This window comes from Pongo abelii, chromosome 12 (genome assembly GCF_028885655.2).
Source record: "Pongo abelii isolate AG06213 chromosome 12, NHGRI_mPonAbe1-v2.0_pri, whole genome shotgun sequence".
Lineage (NCBI taxonomy): Eukaryota > Metazoa > Chordata > Mammalia > Primates > Hominidae > Pongo > Pongo abelii.
This window is the reverse complement of record NC_071997.2, coordinates 24,237,430-24,257,332: the sequence shown is the minus strand read 5'-3', so window position 1 is coordinate 24,257,332 and position 19,903 is coordinate 24,237,430. Positions and strand designations below refer to the sequence as shown.

General features: G+C 35.9%; 1 protein-coding gene across 1 annotated transcript in view; it reads right to left on the bottom strand.

Annotated features, from left to right (window-relative positions):
* The window catches only part of ANKRD36C (ankyrin repeat domain 36C), a 159,913-nt gene that overhangs the window by 73,120 nt on the left and 66,890 nt on the right, over positions 1-19,903 (bottom strand). Inside the window, exons 27-39 of the mRNA XM_054547126.1 lie at positions 19,777-19,816; positions 17,587-17,615; positions 17,429-17,501; positions 14,043-14,071; positions 13,881-13,953; positions 6,255-6,283; positions 6,088-6,160; positions 4,388-4,416; positions 4,221-4,293; positions 2,526-2,554; positions 2,359-2,431; positions 654-682; positions 487-559 (exon numbers count right to left, since the gene is read on the bottom strand). Coding sequence (XP_054403101.1) covers positions 487-559; positions 654-682; positions 2,359-2,431; positions 2,526-2,554; positions 4,221-4,293; positions 4,388-4,416; positions 6,088-6,160; positions 6,255-6,283; positions 13,881-13,953; positions 14,043-14,071; positions 17,429-17,501; positions 17,587-17,615; positions 19,777-19,816 — 652 coding nt within the window. The remainder of the gene's footprint in view (positions 1-486; positions 560-653; positions 683-2,358; positions 2,432-2,525; positions 2,555-4,220; positions 4,294-4,387; positions 4,417-6,087; positions 6,161-6,254; positions 6,284-13,880; positions 13,954-14,042; positions 14,072-17,428; positions 17,502-17,586; positions 17,616-19,776; positions 19,817-19,903) is intronic.

The window sequence follows — 19,903 nt, the reverse complement described above, 5'->3', positions numbered from 1 at the left end:
CCTTCCCCTCTTTCTTGCCTTGCAATCCCTCTTTCTTGATGAAAATAATTACTACATCAGTGGTCACTTTGTTTCTCATTCTCCAGTGTTTATGGGTTATTATGATAACTTCCTCCCTCTGGTTTTAGCAGTACCATCTGACATCTATAATTTCTGCTACTTCTCTTTCTCCTTCCCCTCTCCATAGAAACATGCTCTGAAATAAGAGCAAAATTATGCTCTCCCCTGATCCTCTCATGTCTTGAACTGTTTTCCAATGGTTCTTCTATCCAAATTCAATGTAGAGAAGTCTATAAGCTTGTTACTAAGATCATGGCCAAGGACCAGCAGCATCAGCACCACCTGAGAACTTACTAGAAATGTACAATCTCAGGCCTGCTGAGTCAGAAAGTGCATTTTCAATGTCAAACCACTGATCTATTCAGGGGTTGGACGTTCTCTTCTGTCTTGAGTGCAAATGACGTGAAATGTGTATTGCTAAATTACCTGTTCCAGATTTCCAACCACCCATTATTCTTGTGGCAATATTCAAAAGAGAAACTTTCTTTTTAAATATAACCTGAATGAAAAGAGAAACAAAATAGTCAATACTTAAAATATATTTCATAGGCTATGCAATAAATAATTCAAAATATAAATGAAGGAGTAACTACCTTCCAGGCTGATTGTTTCTGATGAGACACTGAAAAGTAAAAGAAATATATAATCCATCATATGTAAATATGATAAAGTTATCCATACATTCATGCAGTGTTAGCATCAAGCTGTATCCTCCTGCCTGCACTAGTATAGGATTTGATGTTTTACAGTTTGTGTCTTTGGGACAGGAACATGAAGAAATACACTGAAGAAAATAGGAATACAGGCTTCCAGAAAATATACAATCAGAAATAACAAAGAGGTATTATGCGTCATGTGTGTATTACTGAAATAAAAAGTGTCAATATCAATGTGGATATGCCGAATGATGAAAAGAAATGTGATCTAAAATCAGAGGAGCAACTCATACACCTAGGAATCAATGTCAAAGAAGGTACTAAATGCTACTGCATGTTTTTCATGCAAGACATCAGAAGGATTTATGCCATTATACTGCAAGTATTCATCATGCTCTTTAACTTGCCTGGTAATTGAGCAGGTACACAATGACAATGACACTTTAGTACAATGTACACTTCACAAGTCCGCAGTGGAAGTGTCCCAGCTTCATCAGCTTGGATATGGGTTGGGATAATCCTGTATATAATATTCTTTATTTCTCAAACCCATGTGGTGTAATAATGTGCCTACATTTGTTGTGTCCTCTAGTTTAGGCTACAGAAAGGGTCTTCATCCACTCATGGCAACAAAGTATAATACATAAACCTTATCAAAAACTATAATAAATGATCAAATTTGACATACTTATACAAAATAAAGTTGCTACAAGCATTAGCTATGAATAACCTTTTACATTTGGAAATCACTCCAATATTCATTGAAAATAAGAATTTTAAAAGTCAATTAATGAATTCATCATTATTTTTCTTTCTAAAATAGTCTCATATAAAATATCATGTTATTCTCTAAAGCATTTTCATTAAATTGCTAATTTTATCCAAAAGTTAGCTAATTGAAAAGCAAAGCCAATATATGCATATTCATGTTTCTCTCATTTGAATAACTAATATCAACAAAACATATATCTCTTATGCCCAACAGTAACAAGGAGGAGTAATGGGTCACTGTGGTTTATACCAGTTCCAGTACTCCTTCCTGCTTCCACTGGTTCTTAAAGCAGCCAAAATCAAAGCTTCTTTTACAAAAATGTATGAGTGTGCAACTGAATTCAGGTTTCCTCAGAAGAAACCCGAAAATTACATAAATAACTTCTTATTTTCCCTCCTTCCTGCCTGAAAATCCTCTTCCCTGAGGAAGTCATTGCTACATCAGTGGTCTCCTTAGATCTCATTCTACAGTGTTTATGTGTTATTACCATAATTTCTCCATCTGTTTTTAGCAATACGATGTGACCTCTGTAAAATCTTTACTTCTTTTCTTTCTCCTTCCACCCTTGGTGAAAACATGCTGTAGAATTAAAGCAAAATTATGCTGTCCCCTGACTCCTTATGTCTTTAATGGCTCCCCAACGTTTCTTCTTCCCAATTTCAATGTGCAGAAGTCTATAACCTTACTGCAAAGATCATGTCGAAGGCCAGCAGCATCAGTGTCACCCGAGAACTTATTAAAAATGAAGAATCTCAGGCCTGCTGAATCAGAATGCACAGCTTCAATGAGCCCCCCGCTGATTTATTTGGGGAAGAGAAGTTCTTTTCTATCTTGACCGAACATGACATTAAATGTGTTTTGCAAAATTACCTGTTCCAGATTGTTGTCCCTCCTTTATTTCTGTGGCTATATTTGAAACAGAATCTTTCTCGTCACTTGTAGCCTGAATGGGATTTGAAACAATATAATCAATATGTAAAGTAGGTTTCATAGACTATACAGTTAATAGTTCAACATATAAATGAGACTTTAATTACCTTCTCAGCTGGTTGTTTCTGAGAAGACACTGAAAAGCAAAAGGATACATAATCACTCATATGTACATAGGATAAATTTATCTATAAATTTATGCAGCATTACCATCACACTGTATCTTCCTGCCTGCACTAGTGTAGGCTTTGATGTTTTCTACTTTTTGTCTGGAGACTGGAACATAACAGAAATACACTGAAAAAAGGAATACAGTCTTCACAAATATACCCTTACAATTTCAAACATGGTATGATTCATGATACGTCTAAAACTAAAATAAAACCGTGTCAATATCAATGTGGATATGCCGGGTGATGAGGACAAATCAGAGGAGTAAGTCACACACCTGAGGATTAATGTCGAAGCAGGTGGTACATGATCCCACATCTCTTTCTTGCAAGAAATCGGAAGGATTTACACGATTACACTACAAACGTTCATCATGCCCCTTAACTTGCCCAATAACTAGAAGGTACACAATTACGATGACACTTCAGGTAAATGTACACTTCACATCTCTTCAGTGGAAGTGTCCTAAATTGATCACCTTGGATACATGTTTCCTGAAATCTAGTAGATAATATTCATGATTTCTCACACCCATGTGGTGTAAGAATTTGCCTAAGTTTCTTGTATCCACTAGTTTAGCCTTCTGAAAGTTTCTTCATCCACTCACGGCAACAAACGATAATATATTAGCCTCAAAAAAAATCATCAATTACCAATGTTAACATACTTCTACAAATTAAGACTGCTACAAGTATTAGATATTAACAAGTTTTACATTCAGAAATCACTCCAATATTCATGGAAAATGACCACTTCAGGAGTTAATTAGAATTCAACATCATTTTTGGTTCTAAAATAGCCTTGTTGGGAGTATCATGTTAGTCTCTAAAGAAGTTTCATTAAATAGCTATTTTATCCAAGAGTTACCTCCTTGAACAAGGAAGCCAATGTATTCATATGCAGGTTTATCTCATTTTTATAACTAAAGTCAACAAAACATATATCTCTGATGCCTAATAGTAACAAAGAAGAGTAATGAGTCACTGTGGTTTATCCTAATTCTAGCATTGTTTCCTGCTTCCAGTAGTTCTTGGAGCAGCCAAAATCAAATCTTCTTTTATGCAAATATTCCAAACGCATCTGAAATGAGTTCGCTCAGGTTTCCTCAGCAGAAACCCCAAAATTACATAAATGTCTTCTTCTTTTTCCTCCTTCCTGCCTCACAATCCCTCTTCCTTGAGGAAAATAATTGCTACATCAGTGGTCTTCTTAGTTCTCATTCTACATCGTTTATGGAGTTATTAGGATCACTTTTCCCTCTGTTTATAACAATACGATATGATGCCTATAATATCTATTACTTCATCTCGTTCTGTTTCCCCTCTTGATGGAAACGTGCTGTAAAATTAAAGCAAAATTATGCTGCTCTCTTAGCCTGGTATGTGTTGAACTGCTCTCCAATTGTTCTTCTTCCCAATTTCAATGTAGGGAAGTCTATAATCTTACTACTCAGATCATGGCCAAGGACCAGCAGCATGAGGATCACCTGAGAACTCACTACAAATGAAGAATCTCAGGTGTACTGAATCAGAACGTGCAGCTTAGATGAACTTCCCACTGATTTATTTGGGGAAGGCAAGTTCTCTTCTATCTTGATTGAACATGATGTTGGATGTGTTTTGCAAAATTACCTGTCCCAGATATCGGTCCCTCCTTTATTTCTGTGGCTATATTTGAAACAGAATCTTTCTCATCACTTGTAGCCTGCATGAGATTTGAAACAAAATAATCAATACATAAAGTAGGTTTCATAGACTATACAGTTAATAATTCAACATATAAATGAGACTTTAATTACCTTTTCAGCTGGTTGTTTCTGAGAAGACACTGAAAAGCAAAAGGGATACATAATCACTCATATGTACATAGGATAAATTTATCCATACATTCATGCATTGTTAGCATTAAGCTGTATCTTCCTGCCTGTACTAGCATAGGCTTTAATGTTTTCTACTTTTTGTCTGGAGACTGGAACATGACAGAAATACACTGAAAAAAAAGGAATACAGGCTTCACAAAATATACCCTTACAATTTCAAATATGGTATGATTCGTGATACGTCTAAAACTAAAATAAAACCGTGTCCACATCAATGTGGATATGCCGAGTGATGAGGACAAATCAGAGGAGTAACCCACACACCTGAGGATCAATGTCAAAGCAGGTGGTTCATGATCCCACATCTCTTTCTTGCAAGAAATCGGAAGGATTTACACGATTACACTACAAACGTTCATCATGCCCCTTAACTTGCCCAATAACTAGAAGGTACACAATTACAATGACACTTCATTTAAATGTACACTTCACGTCTCTTCAGTGGAAGTGTCCTAAACTGATCACCTTGGATACATGTTTCCTGAAATCTAGTAGATAATATTCATGATTTCTCACACCCATGTGGTGTAAGAATTTGCCTAAGTTTCTTGTATCCACTAGTTTAGCCTTCTGAAAGTTTCTTCATCCACTCATGGCAACAAACGATAATATATTAGCTTCAATAAAAAAATCATCAATTACCAATGTTAACATACTTCTACAAAGTAAAACTGCTACAAGCATTAGATATTAATAAGTTTTACATTCAGAAATCACTCCAATATTCATGGAAAATGACCACTTTAGGAGTTAATTAGAATTCAACATCATTTTTGTTTCTAAAATAGCCTTGTTGGGAGTATCATGTTAGTCTCTAAAGAAGTTTCATTAAATAGCTATTTTATCCAAGAGTTAGCTCCTTGAACAAGGAAGTCAATGTATTCATATGCAAGTTTATCTCATTTTTATAACTAAAGTCAACAAAACATATATCTCTGATGACTAATAGTAACAAAGAGGAGTAATGAGTCACTGTGGTTTATCCTGATTCTAGCAGGGTTTCCTGCTTCCAGCAGTTCTTGGAGCAGCCAAAATCAAATCTTCTTTTATGCAAATATTCCAAACGCATCTGAAATGAGTTTGCTCAGCTTTCCTCAGCAGAAACCCCAAAATTACATAAATATCTTCTTCTTTTTCCTCCTTCCTGCCCCACAATCCCTCTTCCTTGAGGAAAATAATTGCTACATCAGTGGTCTTCTTAGTTCTCATTCTACATCGTTTATGGAGTTATTAGGATCACTTTTCCCTCTGTTTATAACAATACGATACGATGCCTATAATATCTATTACTTCATCTCGTTCTCTTTCCCCTCTTGATGGAAATGTGCCGTAAATTAAAGCAAAATTATGCTGCTTCCTTAGCCTGGTATGTGTTGAACTGCTCTCCAATTGTTCTTCTTCCCAATTTCAATGTAGGGAAGTCTATAATCTTACTACTCAGATCATGGCCAAGGACCAGCAGCATGAGGGTCACCTGAGAACTCACTACAAATGAAGAATCTCAGGTGTACTGAATCAGAACGTGCAGCTTAGACGAACTTCCCACTGATTTATTTGGGGAAGGCAAGTTCTCTTCTATCTTGATTGAACATGACGTTAGATGTGTTTTGCAAAATTACCTGTCCCAGATATTGGTCCCTCCTTTATTTCTGTGGCTATATTTGAAACAGAATCTTTCTCGTCACTTGTAGCCTGAATGGGATTTGAAACAAAATAATCAATATGTAAAGTAGGTTTCATAGACTATACAGTTAATAGTTCAACATATAAATGAGACTTTAATTACCTTCTCAGCTGGTTGTTTCTGAGAAGACACTGAAAAGCAAAAGGGATACATAATCAATCATATGTAAATACGATAATGTTTTCCATACATTAATGCATGGATAGCATGTTAGTATCAAGTTTTATACTTCTGCCTGTATTACTGTAGGCTTTGATATTTAATACTTTGTTTCTTGGGACTAAACATGAAGGAAATACACTGAAGAAAACAGGAATACAGTCTTCAAGGAATATACACTGACAATTTCAAATGTGATATGACTTTCTCCGTATGTCTAAAACTAAAATAAAACCATGTCAATATCAATCTGGATATGCTGAGTGATGAGGACAAATGTGATCTAAAATCAGAGTCTAACTCATACACCTGGGAATCGACGTCAAACCAGGTGATATATGCACTCGCATGTCCTTCATGCAAGATATCAGAATGATGTGCAACATTTTACTGCAAACATTCATCATGCTCTTTAACTTGATCGATCATTGAGAAGGTACACAATTATAATGACACTTTAGGTGAATGTACACTTCACATCTCTTCAGTGGAAGTGTCTTAACTTAATCAGATTGGATGTATGTTTGGTAAATTCTAGTATGTAATATTCATTATTTCTCACACCCATATGATGTAATAATGTGCCTACATCTCTTGTATCTTCTAGTTTAGCCTTCCGAAACTTTCTTCATCCACTCATGGCAACAAGGTATAATATATAAACTTCATCCAAAAGTATAATAAATTACCAAATTTGACATACTTATACAAAATAAAGTTGCTGCAAGCATTAGATATGAATAAGCTTTTACATCTGGAAATCACTCCAATATTCCTTGAAAATAACCATTTAGGAGTCAAGTAATGATTTCAACATTATTTTCACTTCTAAAATAGTCTGGTTAAAGTATCATGTTATTCTCTAGAGAATTTTTATTAAGTTGCTATTTTATCCAATAGCTCCTTGAAAAACAAAGCCAATGTATGCATATTCATGTTTATCTCATTTGAATAATATCAACAAAACATATACCTCTGGTGCCCAATAGTAACAAAGTCGGGTAATGAGTCACTGTGGTTTATCCCAATTCTATCACTCTTTCCTGCTTCCAGTAGTTCCTGGAGCAGCCAAAAATCAAATCATCCTTTATGCAAATATTCTCAATGCATCTGAAGTGAGTTCACTTAATCTAAGAGTTATAATTTAAAAAATCATTTTGTTTATAGTCATGAAGATTCCTGATGTTTTTATATTTCCTGGATTCAGCAGTTCGGCCTTTTCACTGTCTCTTCGTCCACTTTTGCAAAAACATACCCATCAATGAAATAATGTGTAATCAGATTCCTATGAAAATAAACTAAAAAAAGTTTCTAAATCACTAGAGACTTCTTTTCGTATAAATAACCAACCAATATGACATAATGCATATATGTACATATGTCATGATTGTCATGATTATTGGCAGTTATCTGTTTAGTACTCTAAAAATGCATTCTTTGATTCCTTTTTCCTAAATCTAGTTTCACATGATATACTATGGGGGTCTCTCAGGTTCTTTTATGAAATAACTACCTCAGCAAACACAGCTTTCCAAAAAAAAAAAAAACACTGATGTGAACGAAGCATTTATCATTGATGTGCAAAACTTCTAGGGAGAAGAAATGAGACCCTGTGGGTCACCCTCATCCTTCTAACTTCTGCTTCTGCTTTCCATTAAGTGACTTCCCACAAGTCTTCTCATCAGAAACCTCTAAATTACCTAGCTAGCTACTTTCTTTTTTCACATCTGCCCAATTTGACATACACTCTTTTTCGTTCATAAATCTAATATCCATATTGGTGGACTTGATTCTTTGACCTCCACATTCATTTCTTCATTATTTTCACCACCACTGTATTGTGACATCTGTACAATCCCATTTTGACACATGTGAAGATAAGGCTTTGCTTTATTAAAATGTTAAATGTGTCAGACGCTTGACTAATGTGTACAAATTCCTTCTTCACAAAAGCAGCCCCATGGCCTCCTCTCTCCCATAGACACTCTTTCACAGCTGTTCTTCTGTCACATTGGTTTGAGTATCTATCATCTCTCATTTGTCTCTATGCTTTCACCTCATATTAGGAGTTATTATCATAGGCTCAGCAGCCTATCTTACCTATTTTCCTCTCCAGCAAACAGTACTGAGCAATAAACTAGAATTTTCCAGGATATGAACACTTTTATGTACACAACGCTTTGTGGAGCTATTTTATGTTTAACTACCCATAACACCACTATGTCTATGCTTTCCAGAGAAACAAGCTCTGAAATGTTATTGAATATAACCTATTTAAAAACTTCTTTAACTACAATGAAAGTCTCTCCTTGATGCACCAAAATCTTCAGAAATAACTTGTGAAGACTTGAAAATATGTCAGTAATTGACATGAAAAATGAAGCACTGACATAATTTTTTGCAGGTATAAAAAAGACAAGCTGAGATCCTTACTAGATCCAAGAAGAGCAAAGTACATTAGACAGGAAATAAATATGGAACAGAAACATTTTCATTTGTAATGAAAATTCCTCTATTTACAGTTTTCAGAAGAGAAAAAAATACACACACATACGTGCACACACACACACACACACACATTCACACACAAAAACCAGAGCAATATGGCTTTACAGGGTGTTTCTTCATCAAAGGCCTGTTTGTTATTTGACATCTGGGAACACTCTATAGGGATCAACAAAGGGGTTCTAAATTGTGATCTGAGTATTTTAGAGTTTAACATTCATGAAGGGCAGCGAAGAGGACAAGTAACACTTTGACCATCGGCCATTTCCACTCCTTACTGTTATTCTCTGAAAAGCACGCACTGGATTTTCTCAGAGTCAGGACATGTCAAAAAGACATGCTTTAAGAGGGAAACAGTTGCAATCAACACAGCCATGGGAGAGATACAGCTATGCTTGCTAGGATTTCCAATACTTCTGTTTCATTTCTAATATAGTACAAATCAATAAAAGCAACCACATAAGCATATCCATGTTGGTATGTCATCATATTTAAGTCCATATGGTATCAGCATGAAGAGAGCATAATATGCTGTAGTCATCACATGGCATATCATGAGATCATACAATAAATCAAGAAATACCTCACTGGGTCAATGTGGATAGATCTGAAATATATATCACTGATTTTATAAAGACCAAGTTGCATTCATTAAGTGCACTGCCTGAACTTTTCTACAAGTTTTTAATACACAAAATCAAGTTCTACATGTTGTCTATGAATGTGCACCTATGTTGTAAGAGGTTTTTAATGTGCATTTGGGTGATTTCTTTTTTTTTAATTAATTCAAGCTCTTGGTTACATATCGGCAGTAAGCTTTAGTATTATAGAGAACCCAAAACCGTAACAGCTCAGAATGACTGTCTTAAAGGGCTGTGTCTACCAAAGAGTCAGGAAAGCATGACTACTTACTTTCTTCATTTTTGAAACTCAGAGGTACCTCATGCACACTCCCAAATAAAACTGCACAAGTTCCTTAGTTGAATTAGATCCCATTTGTCAATTTTGGCTTTTGTTGCCATTGCTTTTGGTGTTTTAGTCATGAAGTCTTTGCCCATGCCCATGTCCTGAATGGTATTGCCTAGGTTTTCTTCTAGGGTTATTATGGTTTTAGATCTTACTTAAACGTTTAAGTCTTTAATTTATCTTGAGTTAATTTTTGTATAAGATGTAAGGAAGGGGTCCAGTTTCAGTTTTCTGCATAAGGCTAGCCAGTTTTCCCAACACCATTTATTAAATAGGTAATCTTTCCCCCACTGATTGTTTTTTGTCAGGTTTGTCAAAGATCATATGGTTGTACATGTATGGTGTTACTTGTGAGGCCTCTGTTCTGTTCCATTGGTCTATATCCCTGTTTTGGTACCTGTACCATGCTGTTTTCATTACTATAGCCTTGTAGTATAGTTTGAAGTCAGGTAGCATGATGCCTCCAGCTCTGTTCTTTTTGCTTACAATTGTCTCAGCCATATGGGCTCTTTTTTGGTTCCATATGAAATTTAAAGTAGTTTTTTCTAATTCTGTGAAGAAAGTCAATGGTAGTCTATAGCATTGAACCTATAAATTACTTTGGGCAGTATGGCCATTTTCATGATATTGATTCTTCCTATCCATGAGCATAGAATGTTTTTCCATTTGCTTGTGTCCTCTCTTATATCCTTGAGCAGTGGTTTGTAGTTCTCCTTGAAGAGGTCTTTCCCATCCTTTGTGAGTTGTATTCCTAGGTATTTTATTCTCTTTGTAGCAATTGTGAATGGGCGTTCACTTATGATTTGGCTGTTTGTCTTTTATCAGTGTATAGGAATGCTTGTGATTTTTGCACACTGATTTTGTATCCTGAGACTTTGCTGATGTTGCTTATCAGCTGAAGGAGATTTGGGGCTGAGACGATATGGTTTCCTAAATATACAATAATGTCATCTGCAGAGACAATTTGACTTCCTTTCTTCCTATTTCAATACCCTTTATTTTTTCCTCTTGTCTGATTGCCCCAGCCAGAACTTCCAATACTATGATCAGAGTGAACAGGCAACCTACAGAACAAGAGAAAATGTTTGCAATCTCTCCATCTGACAGAAGGCTAATATCCAGAATCTAAAAGGAACTTAAACAAATTTACAAGAAAAGAACAAACAACCTCATCAAGAAGTGGGTGAAGGATATGCTCAAAAGAAGACATTTATTCAGCCAGTAAACATATGAAAAAAAGGCTCATCATCACTGATCATTAGAGAAATGCAAATCAAAACCACAATGAGATACCATCTCACACCAGTTAGAATGGTCAACATTAAAAAGTCAGGAAACAACAGATGCTGGAGAGGATGTGGAGAAATAGGAATGCTTTTATATTGTTGGTGGGAGTGTCAATTATTTCAACCACTGTGGAAGACAGTGCGGTGATTCTTCAAGGATCTAGAAACAGAAATGCCATTTGACCCAGCAATCCCATTACTGAGTACATACCCCAAAGATTAAAAATCATTCTACTATAAAGACACATGCACATGTATGTCTATTGCAGCACTATTCACAATAGCAAAGACTTGGAACCAACCCGAATGCCCATCAGTGATAGACTGGATAAAGAAAATGTGGCATATACACATCATGGAATACTATGCAGCCATAAAAAAGGATGAGTTCATGTCCTTTGCAAAGACATGGATGAAGCCTGAAACCATCATTCTCAGCAAACTAACACAGGAAAAGAAAACCAAATGCCACATGTTCTCACTCATAAGTGGGAGTTGAACAATGAGAACACGTGGACACAGGGAGGGGAACATCACACACCAGGGCCTGTCAGGGTAGTGGGGTCCTAGGGGAGGGATAGTATTAGTAGAAATACCTAATGTAGCTGATGGGTTGATGGGTACAGTAAACCACCATGGCACATGTATGCCTATGTAAAAAACCTGCATGTTCTTCACATGTATCCCAGAACTTAAGGCATAATACAAAACAAACAAACCAACATTAATTCAGGTTGTTGGTTACCTGTAGGCAATGAATTGTAGTAGCATAAAAGATTCTAAGGCTAAAACAGCTCAGAATCATTGCTTTAAAACCCTGTATCTACCAAAGAGTCACCAAAAAATGATTAATGACTTTATTCATTTTCCAGAATCAGAGGTATCACACACACCCAAACTCACAAACAAAAGCACACACGCACATACATATGCAGAAATTCAAGCTGGTAATCAGAGCATATGATTGGGTGAAGATTCGAAGGTTCTCAATGTGACAACACCGACATAAAGAAGTTGAAGTTCTAACACAATTGTAATGTCAGCTGGTATTGCTTTTCTCTAGGTAAAGGACAGTATTGCAACCAGAAATTGAAGCACTGAAAAATATTTATAGTTTCAAAATTCACCTCCTTGAACCCCTAACATGCATACAAATTCCACCTTGGGATCTTTATCACAACCTAAAAGGAAAAGCATCTGAGCTAGAGCTCATATTTTTTTTCAATGGAACAGAACAGAGCCATCAGAAATAATGCCACATATCTACAACCATCTGATCTTTGACAAACCTGAGAAAAACAAGAAATGGGGAAAGGATTCCCTATTTAATAAATGGTGCTGGGAAAACTGGCTAGCCGTATGTAGAAAGCTGAAACTGGATCCCTTCCTTACACCTTATACAAAAATCAATTCAAGATGGATTAAAGACTTAAATGTTAGACCTAAAACCATAAAAACCCTAGAAGAAAACCTAGGCAATACCATTCAGGACATAGGCATGGGCAAGGACTTCATGTCTAAAACACCAAAAGCAATGGCAACAAAAGCCAAAATTGACAAATGGGATCTAATTAAACTAAAGAGCTTCTGCACAGCAAAGGAAACTACCATCAGAGTGAACAGGCAACCTACAAAATGGGAGAAAATTTTCGCAACCTACTCATCTGACAAAGGGCTAATATCCAGAATCTACAATGAACTCCAACAAATTTACAAGAAAAAAACAAACAACCCCATCAAAAAGTGGGCGAAGGACATGAACAGACACTTCTCAAAAGAAGACATTTATGCGGCCAAAAACACATGAAAAAATGCTCACCATCACTGGCCATCAGAGAAATGCAATCAAAACCACAATGAGATACCATCTCACACCAGTTAGAATGGCAATCATTAAAAAGTCAGGAAACAACAGGTGCTGGAGAGGATGTGGAGAAATAGGAACACTTTTACACTGTTGGTGGGACTGTAAACTAGTTCAACCCTTGTGGAAGTCAGTGTGGCGATTCCTCAGGGATCTAGAACTAGAAATTCCATTTGACCCAGCCATCCCATTACTGGGTATATACCCAAAGGACTATAAATCATGCTGCTATAAAGACACATGCACACGTATGTTTATTGCAGCATTATTCACAATAGCAAAGACTTGGAACCAACCCAAATGTCCAACAATGATAGACTGGATTAAGAAAATGTGGCACATATACACCATGGAATACTATGCAGCCATAAAAAATGATGAGTTCATGTCCTTTGTAGGGACATGGATGAAATTGGAAATCATCATTCTCAGTAAACTATCACAAGAACAAAAAACCAAACACCGCATATTCTCACTCATAGGTGGGAATTGAACAATGAGAACACATGGACACAGGAAGGGGAACATCACACTTCGGGGACTGTTGTGGGTTGGGGGGAGGGGGGAGGGATAGCATTGGGAGATATACCTAATGCTAGATGACGAGTTGGTGGGTGCAGCGCACCAGCATGGCACATGTATACATATGTAACTTACCTGCACATTGGGCACATGTACCATAAAACCTAAAGTACAATAATAATAATAATAATAATAATAATAATAAAATAAAAAAATAAAAAAAAAATAGAGCTCATATTTTTTAAATTTCTTTTCCTTGTTCTTCTAAATATCATTTTATAAGCATAGACACTAACAGCATCAGCATCATTTAGATCAAATCCTTCTATCTTATTGGGGTAAAAGAAATACAAATCAGAAGACTATGAACATTTCCAACATATTCATGTCCTTCTTTCCAGATGAAATTTGTATTGGCAAATTTACCTTTTTCTGGAGGTGGTGAATCCTTCCTTCTCACAGCTACTTTTGAACTGGGATCTGCCTCTTTCACAGTAAGCTGAATGGGTTTTACAACATAATAATTAACATATCATGTATATATCACAAAGCATTTTGTTAATTAAAAATGAAAATATATTTGTTTACCGTGGATAAAGGAGGTCGCTCAGAAGATTCTACAAAGCAAAAGGGACACATAATTAAGTACATGTAAATATGACACAGCCCACCATCCACTATGTAGTGTTTGTATCCAGCTGAAATCTTCATGCTTGGTCCTGAAACTGTTACCTATTAGGCTCTGGGTTGCTTTTGCTCTTGTTTTGGTTAGCATACAGACATGACAGGAATATACACATGGAAATCACAATACAGGTTTCATAAAACATGTAGTCCAGATTTCAAGAGAGAGATTAGGTTTCACATGACTGCAATGAACACAGAAAAGTACTTCTACCAACGTGATCCTCTTAACTGAAGCCAAAAAATGTGATGTCAAATGAAAGGACCAAATAGGACCCCAGAAGGATAAATGTCAAAGCCCATGGTAGAACGCTATGGCGTACCCTGAAGAAATCACCCAAGAACCATTTATACTATAATACTACAATAGTTCTCCTGTTCTTCATTTTGTCCTCTAACTTAAAAACTATCAATTTCATTAAAATGTATCATTCACTTCTGCTTGCAGGATGTATTCTCAGTTCATTAGTTCAGATATCTACACACAGAAGCATAGTTAACAAAAATACTCAAGTTGTCCACAGTCATGCAGGCTTCTGGTGTTTTTCCATCTCCTGGATTCTCAACTTTAGCCCGCCTTCCATCTCTTCATTCACTTATGCAAAAAATGTATACATTACACTCCAAATACCTAATGTGTAGAGTCCCATAAAACAAATCTAACCAAAATATTTGAAACATCAGAGGCTTTTTTTGTGTTAATCACCTTTTATATATAAAAATATTTGCCATGATTATTGACAGCTACATTTTAACAAAGCTGCACATTGCGCACATGTACCATAAAACTTAAAGTATGATAATAATAAAATTAAAAAATAAATAAATAAATAATACTTAAGAAATATATTTCTTGATTGTTTTGCTTCCACAGTCAGTTTGACGTACAGTGCATCGCATTTTGCTAACATGAAGCACCTATCCTATTGTCGATGTGTGACCCCTACAGAGAGAAGAATTGAGTCCCTGTGGTTTACTCTCATTCTTCCACCTCTGCTTCCATTAAGCTCTGAAGCAACAACAATCCAATATTCTGTTCGAGTGTGAATATACCAGGTCCACATAAAGTGAGTTTTCTCAGGTTTCCTCATCAGAAACCCCCAAACACCTAGCCAGCTGCTATCTTTATTTGCACCATCCCACCCCACTTGCACTCTTTTTTGTTGATAAATCTAATCTCACTATCTGGTCTTCATTCTTTGCCTTCCACATTTTGTTCTTCATTATTCTCACCACCCCTGTGATCAAACCAGTAAAATCTCATTTTATAAATATGAAGATATGGTTTTCCTTTATTAGAATATAAAAGCTACAGAAAATGGACTAACTTGTACAAATTCGTTCTTCACAATAGCAGCCCCACGTCCTCCTCTCTCCCACAGACAAACTGTTCCACAGTTTCTATTCACTCACATCAGTTTCATTGAGTATCAACTCTCATTTTATGTTTACGGCTTTATTTTACACTGGGGGTTATTATCAAAGACTCAGCAAACTATGTTACATATTGTCTTCTACACAAGAGATTACTGAGCAGTAAATAAGAATTTCTTTGGATATAAACACTTTTATATACACAAACTTTTTGTGAAGCTAATTTATGCTTAAATACACATTATACCATTATGTGTTATGTGTTCCAGAGAAACAGGATCTAAAATTTTATTAAATATATTTAATTTAAAAACTTCTGCAATTACAATGACATAGTCTCTGCTCAATGCAGCAACAGCTTCACAAATGTCTTGTGAAGACGGGAAAACGTCAGTCATTTGAGTGAAAAATGAGAGCATTAAGTGACAACACTGCTTGCTGGTATAAATAAGACAAGGCTAGATCCTTACCAGATTCAAACAGATCAGAGTGCCATGAGACAGAAACAAATATATAAAACAGAAAGATTTTCATTTCTACCAAAAATTCATGTATTTAAAGTTTTCAGAAAAGGACAAAATACAGGAAAACACAGCGGTGAGGCATTATAGAGCATTTCTTCATCTGGAGACTATTTATCATTTGACATCCGGAAACCCTTTATAGGGCCCAACAAAGGGGTTCTAAACTGCGATTTGATCATTCCTGGAGTTCTACATCTATGTAAGGAAGTCAAGGTACCAAATGATACTTCGGCCATTTCTGCTTTCCAATGTCATTCTCTGGAAAGCATACACTGGAGTTTTTCAGAGTCATAACATGATGGAAAAACATGGCTCTAAGGGGTAATGAATGTAGTCAATACAGCTATCGCAGTGTATACAGCTATACTCGGGGTATCTGAAATACTTCTATTTAATTTCTTATATAGTACAAATCAATAAAGGCAACCACATAAGCAAATCTATGTTAGTATGTCATCATATTTATCTTCATTTTGTATCAGCATGAAGAGACTTTAATTAATCGTGGTGCAGTCATAAAATGGCATACCACAAGACCATACAACAAATCAGAGATGACCAAATTGTGTCAACCTGGATAGATCTGAAATATATATCACTGATTAGAAAAGCTGAGTTGCAGCTATTATGTACACTGTGTGAAATCGTATAGAAGACTTGATACTTGGAAACAGATTCTACATATTACCTATGAAAGTGCAAGTGTCTTGTAAAGTATTTTTAATGTGCATTGCAGTGACTTAAAAGTAAAAAACGTTAATTCAGGCTTTTGGTTACCTGTAGGCAATAAATTGTAGTAGAAGAAAATATTCTAAGGCCAAAACAGCTCAGAATCATTGTTTTAAAACACTGTATCTACCAAAGAGTTACAAAAGAATAATTAATCATTTTATTCATTTATAATCAGAGATACACACACACACATACACATGCCAAAACTCAATCTGGTAATCAGAAGATGTGATTAAGATTCTCAATGTAACAACACTGACATCAAGGAGTTGAAGTTCTAAAACAATTGTAATGTCAGCAGGTCTAGCTTTCCTCTAGATGAAGAAGAGAGGAGTATTGCAATCAATTTTGAAGCACTGAAAATATTTAGTGTCAAAATACACCTCCTCAAATCCCTAACATGCACAGGAATTCAAAACTGGGATCTTTAGATGATGACAACTTTAAGGGAAAAGCATTTGGGCTAGAGCTCATGGTGTAAAATATCCGTGTTATGTCTTAAATATCATTTTATAAACAAAGATATTAACAAGAACATCAGCATATTTACATTAAATCCTTCCATCTCATTTAGATAAAAAGTGGGAATCAAAAAACTATGAGCATTTTCAATATTTTCATCTACATTTTCTAGAGTGAAATTTGTAGTGGCAAATTTACCTTTGCTGGAAGTTAGTGAATCCATACTTCCTAAGAATCTAGTTGAAATGTGATCTCTGTCTTTCACCGTATGCTGAATGGGTTTGACAACATAATGATTAACATATCATGTATATATCACAGAGCATTTTGTTAATAATTAAAGAAAATATGTTTACCTTGAATAAAGGCGGTTGCTCAGGAGACACTACAAAGCAAAAGGAACACATAATTGACTACAGGTAAATATGACACAGCCTACCATCAATCGTGCAGTGTTTGTATCCAGCTGAAATCTTCATCCTTGCCCTTGAAATTGTTACCCATTAGGCTTTGGGTTGCTTTGCTCTTGTTTTGGTTAACACACAAACATGACAGGAATATACACATGAAAAATCACAATATAGATTCTATAAAACATGCAGTCCAGATTGCAAGGGTGAGATTAGGTTTCATATGACTACAAGTAACACAGAAAAGTATTTCTACCAATGTGAATCTGCTGGATGAAGCCAAAAACAGTGACATCAAATGAGAGAACCAAAGCGGATCCCAGAAGAATAAATGTTAGAAACTATGAAGTTGCAATGAGAGTGCATGAAAATGTATCATTAGCGGCGGGGCGCGGCGGCTCATGCCTGTAATCCCAGCACTTTGGGAGGCCGAGGAGAGCAGATCATGAAGTCAGGAGATCGAGACCATCCTGGCTAACACGGTGAAACCCTGTCTCTACTAAAAATACAAAAAATTAGCCGGGTGTGGTGGCGGGCGCCTGTAGTCCCAGCTACTCGGGGGGCTGAGGCAGGAGAATGGCGTGAACGCGGGAGGCGGAGTTCGCAGTGAGCCGAGATCACGCCACTGCACTCAAGCCTGGGTGACAGAGCGAGACTCCGTCTCAAAAAAAAGAAAAGAAAAGAAAAGAAAATGTATCATTCACTTCTGCTGGCAGGAAGTGCTCTCAATCATTAGTTTAGATATCTACTTGGAGAAAAATCGTTTCTAAAAATACTCATGTTATCCACAGTCATGAAGACTTCTGATATTTTCAACTTCTGGATTCTCAACTTATTTCTCTTGCCATCTTTTCATTCACTTACGCAAAAAATGTATGCATTACACATCAAATAACTAATGAGTACTCAGATTTTCACTTACAAAATGTAACCAAAAATCTCTGAATCACCATTGACTTTTTTTTCATAATAATCAACTTTCTTTTTTTTTTTTTTTTGACATGGAGTCTTGCTCTGCTGCCTAGGCTGGAGTGCAGTGGCACAATCTCAGCTCACAGCAACCTCCGCCGCCCGGGTTCGGGTGATTCTCCTGCCTCAGGCTCCCTAGTAGCTGGGACTACAGGCACATGCCACCACGCCTGGCTAATTTTTTGTATTTTTAGTAAAGATGGGGTTTCACCATGTTAGCCAGGATGGTCTCCATCTCCTGACCTCCCAATCCTCCCGCCTCCGCCTCCGCCTCCCAAAGTGCTGGGATTACAGCCGTGAGCCACCGCGGCCGGCTTAATCAACTTTTACATATCGAAATATTTGCCATGATTATTGACAGTTACACTTTTAGTACTCAAGAAATAAATTTCTCCTTTGTTTTTTTCTAAAGTCGGTTTGATATGCTATAGCATACCAGCCTCTGAGGTACTTTTATACAATGGCTATTTCATCAAAAACAGCATTGTTTTTAAAGAAAACCGCCAATGTTTTGATATCCAAGTGCATCCCAGTTCACTAACAAACATGAATGAAGCGCATATCATTGATGTGTAACCCCTATAGAGAGAAGAAATGAGTTCCTGTGGTTTCCTGTCGTTCTTCTACCCTCTGTTTCCACTAAGCTCCAAAGCAGCAATAATTTAATCTTCTCTTTGAGTGGGAATACACTGAGTCTACATAAAGTGAGTTCCCTCAAGTTTCCTCATCAGAAACCTCCAAATTACCTAGCCAGCTGCTTTCTTAATTTACACCATCCCACCTCACATTTTTTTTTGTAAATCTACTAATGTCCATTTCTCAACAATCAATATTATATTTTGATCTACAAGTTTAAGCGTTCACCAAAGTTTTAAGAAAAAGTATGTTTAAATTAAATTATATTTACTATTAAAAATTAATAAATTATATTTATAATTTAATTAAAATTAGGCTTATAATGTAATGTAATTTAACAATTAATTTAATTTCAAATTATTTTAAATTATATTTAAATTAGTTATATTTACTTTCAAAAATTATATTATTAAAGCATAGAAAATTATTCAGCTGTATTCACTACCTCACCACCTTTGTTTTTTTGTACACAAAAAATAACGTTATCATTATTTTATTGCTCTCATGGAGCACTTTTTATAATACCAATACCATTTGCTTTTTGTCCAGTTGCTGGTAGTGCTTTTCCTTCCTATTTAAAAAAAAAAAAGAAATCTTCAGAAAATGTTAATGTTATATTTACTACTCAATCAGTCAGTAATTCAAGAAACATTTTCTG